Genomic DNA, 18617 nt, shown 5'->3' on the forward strand with positions numbered 1-18617 from the left:
TGGGATGCCTGAGCCTTAACTGGCTCAGTCAGGTAAGTGTCTGCCTTCAGCTCAGGTCATGATCCCAGGGTCCTGGGATGGAATCCCACATAAGGGCTCCTCGTTCAGCGGGGAGCCTGCTTCTCCTTCTGCCTGTAGTTCTCCCTGCTTGTGCTCTCTCTCTCTCTCTCTCTCTCTGACAAATAAATAAAATTTTTTAAAAAAGAGAGAAATCCCCAGTGTTTCTCACAAAGCTTAGTAGGTACTCAATAAATGTTTGTAGACTGAATTAATGAATGAACAAATGTTGCTCTGGCCAACAGAATCCACACCCTGCATAACTACACACAGTACTGACCCTGAAGATAGAAAAAGCAGTACAACTGACACTGTAAGAAAATGTTTCTTGTTTATACTGCTGCATCTTGATCTTTGGCTGATCTAAGCACAAAGAGAGCTCTTTCAGTTGAGAGAAAGGAGGTTTATGGTGTGTGGGAGAGCTAAGAACAATGAGCTCAATTGATACACTGGAGATGCTCTTAGCTTCTGAGAGCCTGGAAACTCCATCTATAGATCAGTCCCAGAGGGCAGAGCCAAATCAGGGCAGATGGAGAACACAGCTTTCTTGGGGACTGGCTTTCTGTTACTCTGAGGCAAAAATACATTCACTCTATAGCACCCCAAATCAATTCTCCAAAATATGGTGCTGTGTCCTTGTTTGCCAGTGTCTAAAAGTAAGTCCTTGTTGTATTTTTATGCTTTTCGTCTTAAAGTCAACCAACTAGACTTGCTTGCAGAATATTAATTGTGGTGAAGCAGAAATCAGATTAAATTGAAACTACTTTTCAGTGGAGCTCCTTAACTGATGACTGACTTGTTGCCCCCAGCTAGTCTCTTTTCTCACAGCCATGCCCCTTGCCAGTTGCAACTATGGGACAATGAATCTATTCCTAATTTTAAGGCAGATTTCTTTGGGCTGGTCACTAGAGTGCTGTCCAAGAGTGTCGTATTTTAGTCTTGAGTTGGAAAGGAGATTAAGTGCCTTGTCACAAGTGGGCTAGTGGGCGGGCTATCCAAGGTAACAGGTGTCACTAATTTTCTTTAATAGTGCCCTGCCACAGACTGTTTAAATTTACATTGTCTTTACCCTATCTGCTCTGCTCCTGCCTTAAACCTTTCATTCAGTACTTTTCAGATAAAACCAAGCATTATTCATGTATGAAGTACTGAGGGCTCATTATTGGAACATCCAAACGATTGAAAGAGAACATAGCAATAAGTAATCCTCAAAACACCAGGACAGTGGCACCATTATCATGTTAAAGATGAAATTATATTTGAATCTGAATGAGCTGAACACTGAAACATAACTTCTAAAAGAAAAAAAAAAACCTTTTAAACAGATATGTCCAGGTATATAGACTTTCACTGTATATGCTTGACTAGAAGTCCTCAGGTATTAAGACCTGAGTTCTATGAACAACAACAACAACAACAACAACAACAAAACCCCACATGAGTTCTAGTCCAAGCTCAGGTATGTGATTATTGGGTTTCTTTGGGTAATTTACTTTGACTGTTTCTTAGTGTCCCAAGCTATAAAAATATAAGTGATTTATCTATTTTTTATGTCAGAAAATTGTTGTGAGAATAACTTGGATGAACTGAAAAATAAAAAAGGTCCTTTAACAAAGCACAATAAGGGTCTAATTATTCAAGTTTCTATTGTGGGGTTAAACAAAACAATTCACTCAAAGGACACGATGTTTGATTGAGAACATTCTTAATTTTATTTTTCTTTAATTTTATAAAATTCATTTTTGTAAGATAAGTTCCTAAAAGTTTATCCTTTATGTGTGTTAAAATTGAAATTCTGTATCAGAAATGAAGGAAACACTTTCAGTTAACTTTCTTTGTGTGTGTATATGTGTGTATGTATGCATGGGAGGATTTCAGGGAAGGGTTGGTTATTTGTTATATTATTAAATCAAAACAAAACACAGAATATGGATTACTTCACTTTCCTTGATCTTGATTGGTTTCTTACAGAACCTTTTCCGTCTCCTCCCTCTAGGCAGCCTGGAAGCTTATCTGGTATACTGGTCTGAAAACAAATATTAAGTATCTTTTTGCAAACATCTTACATCTCCTTGAACATTGCTGAAACCACTTCGGGGGGGGGGGGTAGAAAAACACAACTTTTTATAACAAAAGAGCCACTTACAGTAATATCTGTAAAATCTTTCTTTCCATAAAGACCAATCAGCCTTTCCTTTTTAACTCAAAGTTAACAAACACAGAAAGAGAAGCCTGAAACCTTGGAGTTATTCAGGTTTCCAACTCTTTCCACCTTTCTGTTTCCATGGAAGCTTACCAACTGAATAGCTGATGGCTGGGACATTCTATTACATGATCTATACTAGGAGAGAATAACCTGTATGTTAAACCTGACTCTTAAGTACACCGAGTTAACCCTCCTAAATCAAATCATCCCCCACTAGCTTAAAAAGAATAGTCAAATAGGTCATTCCAATTGAGGCTCAAGTTCACCAATCCATTTCTGCAAAAAGTGGAATAATTTGGAGAAAATCCAGTAGATGTACGGAACTAGCCAATTTTCAATATTAATTGCAATGTTTAACGTTCAATGTCCATTTGTTAAAGAATCATAATCAAAGAATCATTCTCTAGACCTTTCTGGTACAACCCCAAACAAGTGATAAATGAACTAGCAAATGTGAACTATGCATTCTGAAACAAATCAAGATCTTCAAATCATCTACTATGACTGAATGGATAATACCCCATGAAAAGAGCACCATTGTGAAGATATGACAGAGGCCAGAGTATACAACTAATTAACAGAAAGAAGACACACTATCCAAAGAGTTATCTACCCTGTGTCTACCAGAGGGCTGGCTCAGTTTACACCATTAGCCACTAACAACTGCTGCTCCTTAGGCCAGTCTTTTTTTTTTAATTATTATTTTTATTTTTTTTTATGAGCTAGTTTCTTTCTGTTCTCAGCTCCTTGGAAACCAAAGGGTTGTCATGGTAGCTGTTATCAAGGAGAAGGGAGTGAGAAGATGCTGACAATACCCTGCTTCTCTTCTCTAATAAGGTGTAAGGCCAGGGGCCCACATGGTCTACACAGACACTACGCTCCCTTATGCTGTAAGTAAGATTGGCTGAGTTAGGGCTTAAATAGTCCATCGCCATCAGGGTCAGTGCTCTCTTTCTATGGGTGAAAGATCCTTGCTTTGACCCCCTTCTCCCAGCTGCAATAGGTAGATTTGGGCAAATGCTCTTGTTGTTTTGTTAACATTCCCTTTTTTCCCCCTCTATCTTCAGTGGTAAGAGGGAGACAGGAGTGGGTTCTCTGCTTTGTACATCAAGGAGAATATATTTGAGATGTCGAGAGGACCAGGTACATCCCCTCTCTCTACCTGAGCATCTTTCTTTTCACTTTGTTTCCATCACTGGAAGTGCTCTTTGAGGAGAAAACACTTCCTGATCCTCAGGAGATGTTTGAAAATTGAATTAAAGCCTCCATTCCTTTGTGACTTGCAGTTGGGGAGTCACCATCTGAAGCATTTCCCATCTCTAGCAGGAACCAGCTGTGAAGCAAAATGACTAAAAGAGGTACATAAGAGGGGAGAGTCCACAAAAAGACATTAATCACCACAAGACTCTCCTTTCTTGTTACACTCGTCAAGTAAGAAGAGGACCAGTCAGCGGCAAAGGCAGAGTTAACATGGGAGACGCAGCACTGTAGGCTGTGTGGTTAGAGCCTCGCGATTAGAGAAAGGGAAATTTCTACAGGAGATCAGAACTTGGTGCCTCGGCCCATGAGTTTAAGGACGGCAAAGTTGTAAGTGGCAGCAATCATGAAGGTAAGCTGTAGGAAGAGAAGAGAAAATATGAGTGAGAGTAGAAAAGGAAGCCCTCCTTCCTCCAAAGCTTTTGTGAATGAGGAAGGGTACAAATAAAATCAGTTAAATGAAGAAAAAAACCCTGATCTGCAAAAAACAGCATGTCAGGCTTTCATACTACATACTTGAAGTCCTCTCTGAGATATTTCCTTCTAATGGCTCAAGTCCAGAGAACCAATTTGACAAGGATTTATTCCACATCTGTGCTAAGTTCTGGCACTGGGTTTTTCCTCAGGAAAGTGAACAATGCACTGGGCTCTAACATCATCCCACCCACACATCTGAGTGCCCTGGGGTCACAGGCTCTTTGCTGCAAACACACAGCCACACTTGCAGTACAGCCCTCCCTGCTTCATGCATCAACCCATTTTCTGGAATGAGGAACAACTCCAGTTTGTATAAAAGCCTCAGCAGCAGGGGCCAGGAGTTCTGTGAGCTTATCCTTATCACTACTTATTTAATGACTACAGATAAATTCCTTCACCATTTAGTGCCCTAGGTTTTTAATCTGAACAACGAATTCACCCCACTGACACTGCACTGTAACACCATCAGCAGGACCTGGAGCACAGAATCACATTGTAGTAATAACAGTTCTAATAATGTTAGAAGGTCCTCCCAATGTTTTCAGGAGAGTAAATCCCTCGGAGAGTGCCCAAGGTGGATTCATATTCACAACAGATAGAATTCCTGGCTCTGGAAAATCATGTTCAGTAATGTTTCCTTGTTCTTGTCACTCATCTGACCAGCATGTGTTGAAAATTAAATGCTTCTTTGACTGCAAAGCACTTGGCAATATTATATGCTCTGTAAGTGCTAAATATTATCATTTCTATTAATCTCTTACCCTCTCTTTCCTCACACCACTTTTCCTGTTCCTGTCTGATTTCTGAAGTCTTTCTGCCTTGCCAACTCAAAGTAGTTCACAGTCTACACTTTGTTGTCTCTTCCCAGGCGCTTCTCTCCAGTGTTGCAAGGTTAGCAATCTATCTTTTTGCCTTTCAGCATAGCTGTACCCAAGCTATCCCAGGACCATTTATTTGCCAAGATCACATTCACACAACTCACCAGGGAAACCAGTGTGGCCGCAGCCCCCACAAATGCAGCAATAAACAGGTGAAAGGTCATTTGGAACTGCAAGAAAATGCAAAATGGAGAAAAGTTTCTTGCAACTGTAAAAATATGCTTTTCTCTGGATCATGCATGCAGCTTTTTGAATGCATTGATATCTTCCTGTGTATTAATTCTGCATCTGTAACTAAACTGTCACTTCCCTGAGTGTAGGCCTCCTGTTCTTTAATGTACATCACGGCACCTAGCCCATTAGTACTCAGAACATAGAATACTCATAAAACACTCATAAAATATTTTAATCAACTGTTTCCCTCTAGTTTTACTCAGGATCCCAAAATTTAACGTCATGGTTTAAAGCTTTAAACGTTTAAAGCTACTGCCTTCTTCCTCAGGATTTACTTATATTCCCCTGCCTCATTCGTAGATGATATCTATTGCAATACTGTGTTTTCCTCTTTCAAATGTACTTTTTGTTTTTACTTCTCATTAGAGATGGAGGGGTTCCAAACTGAAAGTGTTTTTGTGAAAGCTATGAGTGTCTCTAAGCCTAAATAAGTTTCTTGATAAGGTTTTTAGCTAAAAGAATAACTTTTGTTCATTTGGAGGTTTTGTCATTAATCTCCATCTTTACTTAAAACTACAAATTTCTCCTTTAAGGAAGGAAGTCTTGGAATGAAGTCTTTCTATGTGGCTCTAGGGAAAAGAGATGTTTTAACATCTCTGCTCAAAATCCAGCAAAAAACAAACAAACAAAAATCTGTGGCTTTTTAAAAATTGAAGGCATGGGTAGAAATTTGTATGGTACTAGCCTTTCCACTTAAAAGAACTCAAATGGTCCACTCACCTCAGCTGTTTTGCAGATGGACAGAAGATTGGAGCCACACACCTTGCCAGGGAAAGCATTCCATGGGAGAACACCTGAGTAAGACACACAGGTCAACCAGGGTGAGAGCTTCATGGAGTTGTGGAGCTCCATGGAGATTTTATTTCAGAGCCCTTCTTACATCTTTAATCATCCTGGTTGAAAAGTTGAATCTCAATAACAATCAGGATCCTCTTTTGTAAAGATGTGAAAAAAAAAAAAAGAAGGTGGTACTGAACTGTTGCGTAATCTTGTGTGTTATTGAAATGTACGGCTTCTCAACCAGGATAGAGCAGAGTGAACAACCAAGAAAACTAACTCCTACCACTTCCAACAAAAGTTCCCTTCCAAGGGAAGAAATTTCTCCAGCTTCAGTGGGGACAGAATAACAAACTAAGTTCCAGGCATCCATAATATCTTTCCCTATAATTACCACACTTGTCATCCCAAGTAAAGAACCAAATATATAGTGCTTTCACAGGGGGTAGGGGAGCCAAGGCAGCAATACCCTAACTTACCATACATTCTGGCATCAGCACAGAGACTGCCTATACTGGCAGAAGTCTTGCTGGGGAAGGCAATAGACTGGCAGGTGGTCCAGGTGTTGAAGTAAATGTACACAGGCACAGCAGAGCAGGCAAACACCAGGAGCCACACAACAGTCAGGGCATAGGTGATGCCCACAAACTAAAACAATTGACAGGGGGTGGTTAGAAATCAACATCGGCCTACAGACATTGAAACACAAACTGGGAGATCCTGGATTGGCATGAGCCAGATAGGAAACCAGATTCCAGGGATCTCCACCAAAATAAATTAGTAATCAGGGCACCTCTGCCAAATGTCATTGGCAATATCTACTAGAGAACTGGCCCCAAGTGTGATGGAGGGTGGGGGGAATGGGTGAGGGTTGGAGTGAGGAGGATCCCTGGGTTAGAGAGGCTTCAGGAGATTTTTTTGGGCAGATAAGGTGTAAAGAAATCAAAACAGATCTTGAAAGAAAGTCGTGCCATTTCTCACCTTACGCTGAGCTTAGAAAATGTTCCTTGTCATAGGACTTTTCATCTTTAGTCACTGAGCAAACCAATAGGAGGTTTAAGTTTTGGATCCAAAAACCTTTTTAAGCCAACTGTTGGCTACGAAAGTTATCACCGTAACCCACATATATTCAACCCCCCAAAGATCTTAACTCTAGAGTCTGAAAACCAATGTGTGCTTCACTAGAAGCATGGATAACCCTCAGACAAAGATGAAGCATTAAATATGTAGATCCATGCTAGTTTCCTTTGAGACCTCCAACAGTGTAGAATCCCAGAATATTAAGAATCCCACCTAGGAGTGGAATTATTTAATTTCCATGATCAACCCTCCCTCTCAGATCAGGTGTTTGCACTCAATCCGTGGGTAGCACTTAGGCTCTTAGGTGGTCGAATCTAATTTTTTCGTGGTCCCTGCTAAGAGGAGAGTAAAGGAATACCAACAGATGGCTTAGAAATGGTCTGATTTTATCAAGTATCCACAAAACTCACGCTTTTATTATTTTTTTTTTAGATGAAAATTTCTAGGGAACTTTTGAAAGGTGAGGCTAAGCCAGCTGGGCACCACGTTCTTCCTGACCTTCTCGTTCGGCTGTAGCCATCACTTCCTCACTCAAAAGCCAGGCCCCTAGAGAGGACCCAGCCTTGGGTGGGGATGAGGCCACAGACTCACGCCCAATTGTCCCCCACCCCTTGTTATTGCCACAAAATCCTGAGGATGATCACCTTGTCGGGATGTCCTAGCCATTTTCCCAAACAATGACACACCCGCTCCAAAGAATGAGCTTGATGTTGGCCTCTGGAACCCCTCCCCTTCTGGCCCCCTGTTACCGTTGCGCTCAGGCCCTTGCCGCAGATGGTGGTCTTGTAGTCGCCAAAGATCTGCCTGACTGCGCCGGTGGTGTAGAAGCCCTCAGCCAGCAGGAGGGCCCCATAAAGGAAGAAGAAAGAGGCAGTTCCATAGATGACATACTGGAAGGCATGGATCCTGCATGAGAAAATAAGGAGAAGATATCAGGAAATCTTATTAACTGAGGCCCAGTTCCCTTCCTGCATAAGTAAGCTTCACTTCACTTGAGTGAGCTCCTAAACAAGGCTAGGGATTCTTTAGAGGAATCACTAGATTCCTCCATCCTTTGCTTACCCTTGGACCTGAAGAACTGGGGCCCTATTCTCCTTGGCCTGACCCTTCAGAGATGTTCGCTCAGAGGAGAAAGCAGAGAGGAGCTAGACCAGGAAGAAGAGGGATGAAGGCCCCAATCTGTCCAGTCATTGTACCTTCCCTGAGTTCTCCATACCTGTTACTGCAGAGGCTCCAACTCAATCAGTGTTAACCCCATGGGCAGAAGTTAGAACATGTGGGACAAAGCCAGCGTAGTGGAGGGTGGGCAGTAAAAAGTGGGCTGGCAGGCAGACAGACCTCCCCTTTCTATATTTGGCACTTCTCCCTCACTCAGGACCTCAGATGGGGCGTAGGTGGAATCTGCGAACAGAGGGAAGACTCAGGAATCCTGTCTGGCTCCATACTAACCACCTATTAATCACTGAGGAACTAATGAGTTCTGTATGTGTCCAGGGAGAGAGGGAGAAAAAGAGAGCAGTTTGTGTAGGATAACAGGTACTTACACATTGATGAGATACTCATAGTCCTGGTAGTTTTTGGAGAAATAGGTCTCAATTAGCTTTTCTGTGCCAGTGAGTGCTTCATGTCCACAGCCACAGAACAGTGCCACCCCAAAGAAACATAATCCAGTGGCCACCAGAGAAGCAAATGGGGCCCCTACAAGACATCTTGCACAGCACTCTAACAAGCCTGGGAAGGAAAGAGGGAAAAATTCAGGGATGTTCCATAAGGAGCTCATGCCCCTCATACCTATGTGCCAGACCAGTCAAGCCCTGCACTCACAGGCACAGATGGAGTAGTCATCCTGAGTCCAAAAGCAGGAGAGTCTCCAACTTTAGGTTTCTGGAATGTGAGATTGATCCAAAGCCATTACTCTGTTTCATTCTTGAAAATAAGTCCTTGCTTTTAATTCTCAGAATGTATGGATTTTTAAAAATAATCAGTCATCAAAGCAGCAAGCCAGGGAGATTATGCAATCATCTTCTCCTTTCTTATCCTGATTTGTTTGTTTCATTTATCAACTCTTATAGAGTACTTACTATATGCCCAACATTATGCCATGTGTTATGTGGGAGGTGAAAACATAAAAGATATAGACTTTGCCATATGGGAGTATTTTGTTTACTGAGAAGAATGAGGTAGGTAGACCTAATATTTTCAACTAACAATTTCAGGCAGCCAAGTAAGTGGTTACAGAAGTAAATGCGACAAAAGTTCCAAAAAGGGATGGGTGCAGGCCAGAGATATTGGTATTGTCAAACAGTATTTTGAGTCTTGGAGAGCATTCCAGGTGGGGGAAACTTTGGAAATTATATGCTCCTGAATATTCCTGAACATTGTGTGTATTTGCCACAAGGAATGCTTGCTTCTTTTTCATCTAGAATATTATATGGAGAGCAGTCCAAAGGGAAGGAGGAAACTGGCAGAGATCAGAAGATGGTAATGGGAGCATGACTATTATTCACAGTAATAAAAATGCAAGCTTAATGGTTTTTGAACACTTTGCATGGCTGTTTTGTCCCTCTATATCACAGCTTGGCCAATGTTTGCACCCTCAGGCTTACACTGGAGTTCTGTCAAAACAGCTACAAAAAGACTCTATACAAAGTCAACAAAGCATGAAACATCTTTCTGGCATGATGAAAACACGCCAGAGCCTGGAAATACAGGTGTCCCCAAGTACTAGGAGTCCCTGAGATAACGAGACCTATCACCCCAGTCCCCATGCCAGTGTTGCTAAGAAACAAGAAAGGCACACAAGAAGTCATACACTCCAAGAAAAGCTGTTCCCCAAGCACTAACCCCATGCTGTAAGTGCCACATGGAACAAAACTTTTTTTTTTTAAGATTTTATTTATTTATTTGACAGGCAGAGATCACAAGCAGGCAGAGAGGCAGGCAGAGAGAGAGGAGGAAGCAGGCTCCCCACTGAGCAGAGAGCCCAATGCGGGGCTCGATCCCAGGACCCTGGGACCATGACCTGAGCCAAAAGCAGAGGCTTTAACCCACTGAGCCACCCAGGTGCTCCTGGAATAAAACTTAACAAATGTCAAGTAGATGGCAGACTAGATGAGGAAAGGGTGGCTCCCTCTGGCCACCAGGACAGATCCCAAATATATAAAGCATATATGTGTGTATGTGTATGTGTGTGTGTGCATGTGTGTGCTGATTTTATACATCTATTCATATATCACATAATATAGATAGATATGGTATATGTAATATTATATATATATATAATGTATATATGAATTATATTCAGCTAATGTGCTGAGAAACTACTTTTGGAAAAGCATGTTGAAACTCCTTATAAAAAGAAAGCAAGTTGTACTAATATCTAGCTTTGAATTTTTTTTAAAGATTTTATTCATTTATTTGACAGACAGAGATCACAAGCAGGCAGAGAAGCAGGCAGAGAGAGAGGAAGGGAAGCAGGCCCCCTGCCGAGCAGAGAACCCGATGCGGGACTCGATCCCAGGACCCCGAGATCCTGACCCGAGATGAAGGCAGCGGCTTAACACACTGAGCCACCCAGGCACCCCTAGCTTTGAATTTTTATCCAAAACTCACTTGTCTATGCCACGGTAGCAAGGACTAGGGGAGTCCTTTAATCAACCCTCTTAATACTAGTACAGTTTCTTTTTAGCCCTGTGTGCTTAAATACCTGTTGATTTGCATGGCTGATGCAATGTGAACAGATTTTGAAGGACCAGATTATCTCTGTGGTGGGAAAGTTGAGGTAGAAGCATTTGTCTTTTCTCAGAACCACAGAATGAGTGAGTTCTGTTACCCAACATCCCCTAAAATGACAAGCCCTTCCTTGGTCCTCAAAGAGCCTCTTCCTCAAAGATTTGGTATGTGACATCAGAGATGAGGCTTGGAAGCCCAAGACAAGCAGAATAAGTAGCTAATATTTGCAGCAGAACTGAATTTTCATCTTTTTTTCCAAGTACTAAAGAACTACCATCAGACTGCTTCTATGAGAAGAGATCAGTTTGTAGCTCTGCTGCTGTAGGGGAGGCAGAGTTTACTTAGTATGAACTTTGCAGTAGTACTTGGTAACAGCACTTCATCAGAGTTGGGCCATGGTGTGTGTGTGTGTGTGTGCGTGTGTGTGTGTGTGCCCGCACGTGGGTGTGAGCATGCATGTGCGCAAACGTACACATGCACGCATGTATATACCAGAAAGAAAAACACAGCAGTTGAAATTGATCATTTTCTCAGGAAACATTCCAGAAATCAATCTTCCTCTTTCTCAACAGGTTAAGATACTAGATGCATCCTGTAAGTTAAGAAAATGATCTTGGAAATAAATAGTGGTGCCACTTTGCTACTGTCTATCCAACTCTTCCCCACCCCCAAACTCTTAGACTCTTCTAGTAAAGAAGGTCTCTGAGGCCTGAGGGTAGGGGGAGGAGAAGGTCAGTGACCTCTCTGTTCCCTCTTTCCACAGCACAGGGTCAGGGCTTGGACAGAGCCCTCCATAGCTCCCCTAGACAAAGAAGCCTTGTTTTTCCCTGAGATCCCAGGAGCCTCATTGGTATTCTGCAGGGGCCTGCAGGCCTGGGGGTGGGGAGGGGGTCAGACCTAGGGAACAATGGCAGAACTGTTTATTTAGCCCAGAGTAAGGACAGCCATCCACCCTAGCAAGTGACCGTCCTGTGCCACCCACTCTTACCCGAGCTTTTTCACACTGGGAAAAGCTAAACGGCTCAGGTGTGATCAGGGATGAAGGAACTTGAACTCTTTCTAAGCCAAACAGGGAATTATATTCTAAATTTTAGCTGATGCCCCCTCTAGTGTTATAAAGATAAGGAAAAATCCTCTTTAGTGTATCTGATCCTTCGATCATCATCCAAATAACCAGAGAGGGTCATATGTAATGTCCTTACTGGGTAATAAAGGGCTAAGCCTTGGAAGCAACTCTGGATCATCCACTCATATACTTTCTTTTTTTTTCTTTTTTTTTTTAAAGATTTTATTTATTCATTTGACAGAGATCACAAGTAGGCGGGGGGGATGGGGTGGGAAGCAGGCTCACCACCGAGCAGAGAGCCCGATGTGGGGCTCGATCCCAGGACCCTGGGATCATGACCTGAGCTGAAGACAGAGGCTTTAACCCACTGAGCCACCCAGGAACCCCTATACTTTCTTTTTATATACAATTTTTCTTCTATTTTCTTACATCTCAAATAACTTGGCACCCCTTTTCCACTACACTGCCACTCAAAGCAAGGGACAAGAAAAACATAGATTTTAATGAGTCTTTAACGTGGAGTTGGAAATAAATGGCCCCAGATAAGTCACTCCAGAGCTCTACATAGCTCAACAATATCAACATACACATTACATGTCCATCTCTTCACAGATGAAATGTTGGTTCTGGGGACATCTAAGTTCAGCAGAAATGAGGAATCTCAGTCAGTCTGATCAAGCAAAAAATCAACTTTCAGTTTTCAACTGGGAAAAACTCAGAACATGCAAAAAAAAAATGTGTCTTCATCAAAGTCGTTGACAGTCAAAGGATTCTGAGGGGTGCCTGGTGGCTCAGTGGGTTAAGCCTCTGCCTTCAGCTCAGGTCATGATCTCAGGGTCCTGGGATCGAGCCCCACATTGGGCTCTCTGCTCAGCAGGGAGCCTGCTTCCTGCTCTCTCTGCCTGCCTCTATGCCTGTTTGTGATCTCTGTCTGTCAAGTAAATAAATAAAATATTTTTTAAAAAAGCATTCTGAGAAAGGTCCATTGGGTTCACTTTGATTTTTCACAGCCCAAGAAGTGTCCTTGGGAATGTGTGAACAATAACCTAAAGCCACAACCTCTCCATTTCAGCACCCTTCATGGTTGAAAGGATACTGGTTTGATTCAGGAAGGCTGTTAGGTATTCTGGAGTTCTTTGGCTCTCTCAGAAGTCATGCTCACGTTTTTCAGGCTAAGTACAGATTGTCACATGGTAGAGTTGGCATAAAAGAACTACAATAATAATATTACCCATACAACTCAATTGGATTAAACTGCTTGACTTTGATGAGAGGTCATAGAAAAAAATAATGACCCTTCCCACTGTTTTCCTTTCATTTCTTTTGATGTGGATTCAGTACAGTTATTAAGCATTTTTGAAATAAGCTGGGCACTATGAGAAACAAAAGGAAATTATAAAGCCTGGTCCCTTTCTTCAATGACTTTTCAGTCTTGCTGGGGAGAAGAAAGTTGTGTCTGTGAATCAAAGATCAAAGCTACCTATAACTTAGTGCTAAAATGTATATGACCAAGTTCCATGGGAAAAATGTAAGCAAAGATGTTGGCTAGATTTATCTGCAAACTTCTAAACCGAGTCTAATCAATCTGTGATAGAACTTCAAGCCCTTCTGACCAATAGTCTTCACAGGAATCTGACAAAGATCAACAGGACTATTGATAATATTATCCAGATCCATGCCCATCCAAGAGACTGTGTTGATCCTCATGCTGTCTCTTTAAGCAGAGCCAAGATCGCCCAAGCCCTTCCTTTCCCATGTCCTGGGCACGCCTCAAGGACCAGCTCCATGATGGAAATTCAGTGTGAATCTGGGAGCTCATCAAAGGGAGGAGAGGAAGGGCTTTCATCGAAAGAGATGGTAGAAAGAGACCAATTGTGCTTTGCACAATTCCTAGCCTGTCCCTTGAATCCAGCTGACAAAGGGAGAGATAGAAGAACCCTATACAATAGAGCTAAACAACAGGCAGGCTCATTGAGTGAAAAACTGGCCCCATCTCTCTAAGTCTCTAATCTGCACTACAGTCTTACCCTCCTCCCAGAACCCACCCCTTAACCTCACTCCATGAACAGAGGCTTCCTTGATTGGGGCCTATAGTGTTGACAGGGCCAAGATGCAAGAGCAACCGTGACTGGTACTGGGGATGGATGGAGATCAGTGGGTGGGTTCTAGGAGTAAAACAACAATCATCAGGAGGTGCCAGAGACAAAGACTTTTGCTTTAGGCCTTATCCTGGTCAGACAAAGCCCCGACTATAATTTTGGCTTCCCTACATGAACTCAACACTTATACTGCATTCAAGTGGTAGAAAGGGGCCCTGCAACCACTAGGACATGGGAATCTAAGCCTGATGGATTGTCAAGTCATATGGACAAAGTTAAATAAAAAGGAATCTCAGTCTCTTCTTTGGACAGATATTATTATTTCTTATTACGATAGCAAGAGCATTTGGACCAACTTGTTTCCTATACTTCCCATTCCTCCCCAAAGACACACACACACACACACACACACAGAGAGAGAGAGAGAGAGAGAGAGAGAGAGAGACATGTGTAAATATAGCCCAAACATTTGGAGGTTGAAATAGAAGCTTGATTATTAAACTTTATTCCTGACACATTGTCTTCATCTTGCCCACTTATGCAGAGGTAAAGAGAAGTATCTGACAAGAAGCTAAGAGACAGCATTTTCTATACCTTGTTCCTTAGGGCAGTTTCTCACAATTTCCTCTTCTCTCCTCGGTTGTAGTGATTTTTTTTCCAGAGCCCTGCCTAGCAGAGGGCTCAAAGGCAAGTACAGAGCTGCGAGATCACCCTTAGGACCATTTTTAAATAGCCAAGGAGGAATTAATCAATCAGTATTGCAGGGTTTTTGAGGTAAGTTTGGCACAGGGAAGGTGCTAACAGTGGGAAAGAAGGGGAAACCAGCTCTGTTTGCCTTCCAGGCTGATGTGACCTCACCTGATCATGTCACTGCCCTAACTAGATCTTCTCTGGATCTGAAGTTCTATAGGCAAGGAGGGCATTTCTACAGTTGCTTTCTTTCAAGACCAAGAACTATACCCTGGGGATGGTATTCAGGGCTTCAAGATTTAAAGAAAAAAAAAAAAGCAATGAGGGGAAAAGATGCCACTGGCTAGGTACCAGTGCCTTGATTAGTTTAAACACTATATGTCCCCTCTGACCCATCTCCCTCCCAGGGCTTCTTAGGCCTTATTACTACTCACATAGCTTTGAGAGAATAGTTCTAGTTGTGAAGCTCTTGAGTAAACTTCCAACTTTCATAGCACAGAGCCAGTGCAAAAGCTCCTCCAAGCAAAGCAGACCTTTCAGTTTGCCTGGCTCTTCAAGAGCTCCTCTGGCTCCGCAGGACCCAGGTGAGGGATGGGGTGGGGAAGGCTGTCGCAATCATTTTAGTCACTGTCTCTAGGAAGAGTTAGTGAGTATGCTGGTTTGGATCTAGTTCCTTTTTGGCTCTTGGCACTCTTGTGGCATTGTTGCCATCCTGGTGGGATTCAGTTAGTTTTCAGGAATTTTGTAAAACTGAACCCTGATTTGCATCCACATTTCTTTCTTGCCTGGGCTACCCTCACTTAGTCTGCACCAGCCAAAACTACACTGTTGGCAAACAGCCACCTTTGGAGGGAAGCATCACAGTCTGGTTACCAGGGTAACAGCCACTGTTCTCAGACAACAGGCTTACAGGAGCCAGTGTTTTGCTGTTCAGTAATAGCATTCTGTTACTGAGCAGAGAATAATCAACTACCGCACTTTAGCTCTTTTCTGGTTCCACTGTTACCCCCAAAGACTCATTTGGAACATCCCCTTCCCAGGTCAGGACAAGGATTAATGAACTATCATTTCCCCTATAAACCTTTCATATAGACAATACTGAATTCAGTATTCCTCTCTGCTTCCCCAACCTGTAAGATTGTATATGGTCAAAGTAGTGAGCTCTCCATTTCTGGGGGTGATTAAACAGAGGCTATAAGAACATTTAATCAGCTGTTGTAGAAAGGAATCCTGCGTTGAGAGTTAACTCAGGCAATTTCTAAAGTTCCTTCCAATCCCAGACTCCATGATATAATTTGTCTACTATGATTACTGAACAGTAACACACTCCATGTCAGAAGTTGTAGCAGCACAGTACCTTTTTAGAGATGGTCCATTATATACAAAGTACTTGAGAAACTTTATTATTGAATAATGAAAATTCAATGGCTACACACTCATGTGCACCTGGTCCAAGGATTGCCCACCCCCAAGATCTGGGATCCAATACACAACCTCAACTGTGCCCTTATCTGTGGCAATTTCCCCTGGAGATTCCCCTGGAGGAAATCATCCAGCCTCCACAACCATTAACTGTCCCTGTGGTCACCTCATTTGTTCCTGCCTTTTCTTCAAGTCTTTCATCCCCTAAGGAAGTAATATTCTACATCATTCTTTACTCCCTCTCCATTTTTTAATTCACAACCTACCCAATCAGCTGCTCTATAGGATTCCTGATGTTACTAAGGGTAGGAACTGAGTTCCCCTAACATTCACATCTCACCTTGCCACACTCAGTTGGTTAAATGATTCTTACCCAAGTGCACAAAGTATACACAAAGAAAGCCCAAACCACTTTGGAAAGAGTAAAAATCTGCTTATTATTATTGCATAATGATTGGTATTTTCATTATTTATAGTTGTTATAGAGCTTGCCCATTTTCAAAGGATATCCACATCTTATTACTTGATTTTCACAACCCTGAAAGTAGACAAAGCAGTTATTGTTATCCCCATTTTCCAGAAGATGAAGTGATAATTCACAGTTATCTATCCAAGGTCATGAAGTTTCTAAGTGGCAGATCTAGGATTCGAACCTAGTTGCATTGGCTCTAGTCCAGTGCCCTGCCCTCTTATTTATCCATGCTGAATACATGGTTCAAAGATCTCTCTCAGGATGAAACAACCTAAAGGCTGACACCAGCTTAATATAATCTAAAACCTTTTTCCATGGATGTTGCTGGAGTCTTCTGGGTACTACACTTGATGTTGAATACAGAGGATAACTGATTCTCATTTCATTTAGGATGCATTCAAGCTGTTACTCTTCTTTTGTCAAATGTGAGTGATGTCTACATACCTCTGTGGCATCCTGTGTGGACAAAGACCCTTGTGCTCTGTACTCCTTGCTCTAAGTAGACACTACAAAAGACTAGACCTTATAGTTTCTCTCTTTGGTCACAGAACCTGGAGAAGCCTTCAGTACTCAGCTAAGTCAGTAACAGCCCTAGCATCCCAGAAGCCTCCTTGTCATAGGAGGGATTTAGAGTCTGAATCACACCCTCAGAAAGGCTGAATCTGTAATATTTGCTAGATATGGTCACCCATATATGTGTGCATGCATGCATGTGTGCACGCACGCGTGAACACGCACACACACTATCCATATCCACTCCCCATGGAAAATCCATTGAGGCTTTTATTTTCATTTCCTGAACCTGAGATTGGCCTTCTTAGCCATAGCCTAGCCTGAATTCCATCTTACCCAATTCCCCAATTTCCTTCTGATACCAAACAAGGTCCAAATTTTATATCAAGCAAGTAGTTATTTTATACATGAAGGCTAGCCAACACTCATTTGTCTCCAGAAGAATCAGGGATGTCAGCTGATGCAGCCACTACCAGGGCCTGAGAACAGGGGAAAAGAGATGGTAGAGGAAAGTGAGGGGGTAGGAGGACACATGACCATATCTAACCCTCTGGGCATTCTTTCCAAAAACCTGTGATACTCTCCACATGCTGCTGGAGTTCCTTGGCAATAAAGCATCATTCTCAGTACAGCAGAGAAGGAGTTAAATTAATTGAATGCTAAGGAATTAAACAAAACAAGTGCCAAAACACAACTCATTGAAACCATTGGAAACCCAGAACCTTAGAGCTGGAAATTCTTTTGCAAATTTCTGCGCCTGCTTGAATCTTCCATGCTAAAGTTTCTGAAACTCACCCATGTCTTTGGAACTCTGACTCCAATTGTAGCCGGCTGGCTAGTCGGCTTGCGGCTGACTTTGTTCAGCTGGAAGGATCCTGGTCTCTCCAGTCTCCTTCTTCGGTCCTTTACTTTTTCTCTCTGAGTATCTTTGTCCTCTTCTCCTGCAATGAAAAGGGCTTTCTGATTGACAGCCAACCCCCTTAAAGAGACAGGCCTGCTTTCCTCCTCCTCTCCTCCTCCCCTTCTCCTCCCCTTGTCCCCACCTCCTTAGGGATACTCCCTTCTCTAAGGGCTCCATCTTCTCTTTCTGCTTTTCACTGCCAATTGTTTCATTTTCTGTTTTTCTCTAAGCCTTGTCTGTGTGGAATTTCACTTTGCTGCAGAGACATCTGGAAATGTGGTTTGGGGTAGAAATAAAAAGAAAAGGTCCTGGAATCCTCCAACTGATACTTGGGTCTATTTGGTGTGGGATGTGGCAGCACAAGTGTCAGAAGCCATGGAAATTGTAGCCCTGGACAGGTGGTCAAGGTCAGAAACCTAGATGTTATTCCCTCACCCCTAGCTGCTCTTGGCCCTGTCCACCCTGCCCCTTCTCCCCACTCCTTGGCAAATAAGCATCCTTCCCCCTACCCAGCTCTAGAATCACAATAGAGAAGAAAAATCTGTCTTTTAAAATAATTCCTTCCAAACCTTTCTTGGTTTCAACCGAATGAAGACAAAACACAAGCTGTTGATTCCACAAACAGATTTTGACCAAGCTAGGGGAGGCTACCACTGTAAAAAATTTATAGATAGTATAACAGAGACCCAGAGAGGGAATGAAACCAGTGCATGTTCACAGAATGAGGTAAAGAGAAGGTCCAAGTTAGGGATGATG

At 42.5% G+C, this 18617-nt stretch overlaps 1 protein-coding gene across 2 annotated transcripts; it reads right to left on the reverse strand.

The window, feature by feature from the left end:
- Positions 1-1745: 1745 nt before the first annotated feature.
- On the reverse strand, positions 1746-17917 carry PLP1 (proteolipid protein 1). 2 transcript variants are annotated; one of them, XM_059384966.1, is made up of 7 exons: positions 17756-17917; positions 8511-8697; positions 7716-7872; positions 6366-6534; positions 5830-5903; positions 4980-5045; positions 1746-3877 (listed from the first exon to the last, which is right to left on the reverse strand). In XM_059384966.1, the coding sequence occupies exons 1-7, from the start codon at positions 17757-17759 to the stop codon at positions 3806-3808; spliced, it is 729 nt and encodes a 242-aa protein (XP_059240949.1). In that variant the 5' UTR covers positions 17760-17917; the 3' UTR covers positions 1746-3805. The 2 variants fall into 2 exon arrangements, with proteins under 2 accessions (XP_059240949.1, XP_059240947.1); XM_059384964.1 differs by having other exon boundaries at positions 7611-7872.
- Positions 17918-18617: the final 700 nt, after the last annotated feature.

This window comes from Mustela nigripes, chromosome X, assembly GCF_022355385.1.
Source record: "Mustela nigripes isolate SB6536 chromosome X, MUSNIG.SB6536, whole genome shotgun sequence".
NCBI classification, from domain to species: Eukaryota; Metazoa; Chordata; class Mammalia; order Carnivora; family Mustelidae; genus Mustela; species Mustela nigripes.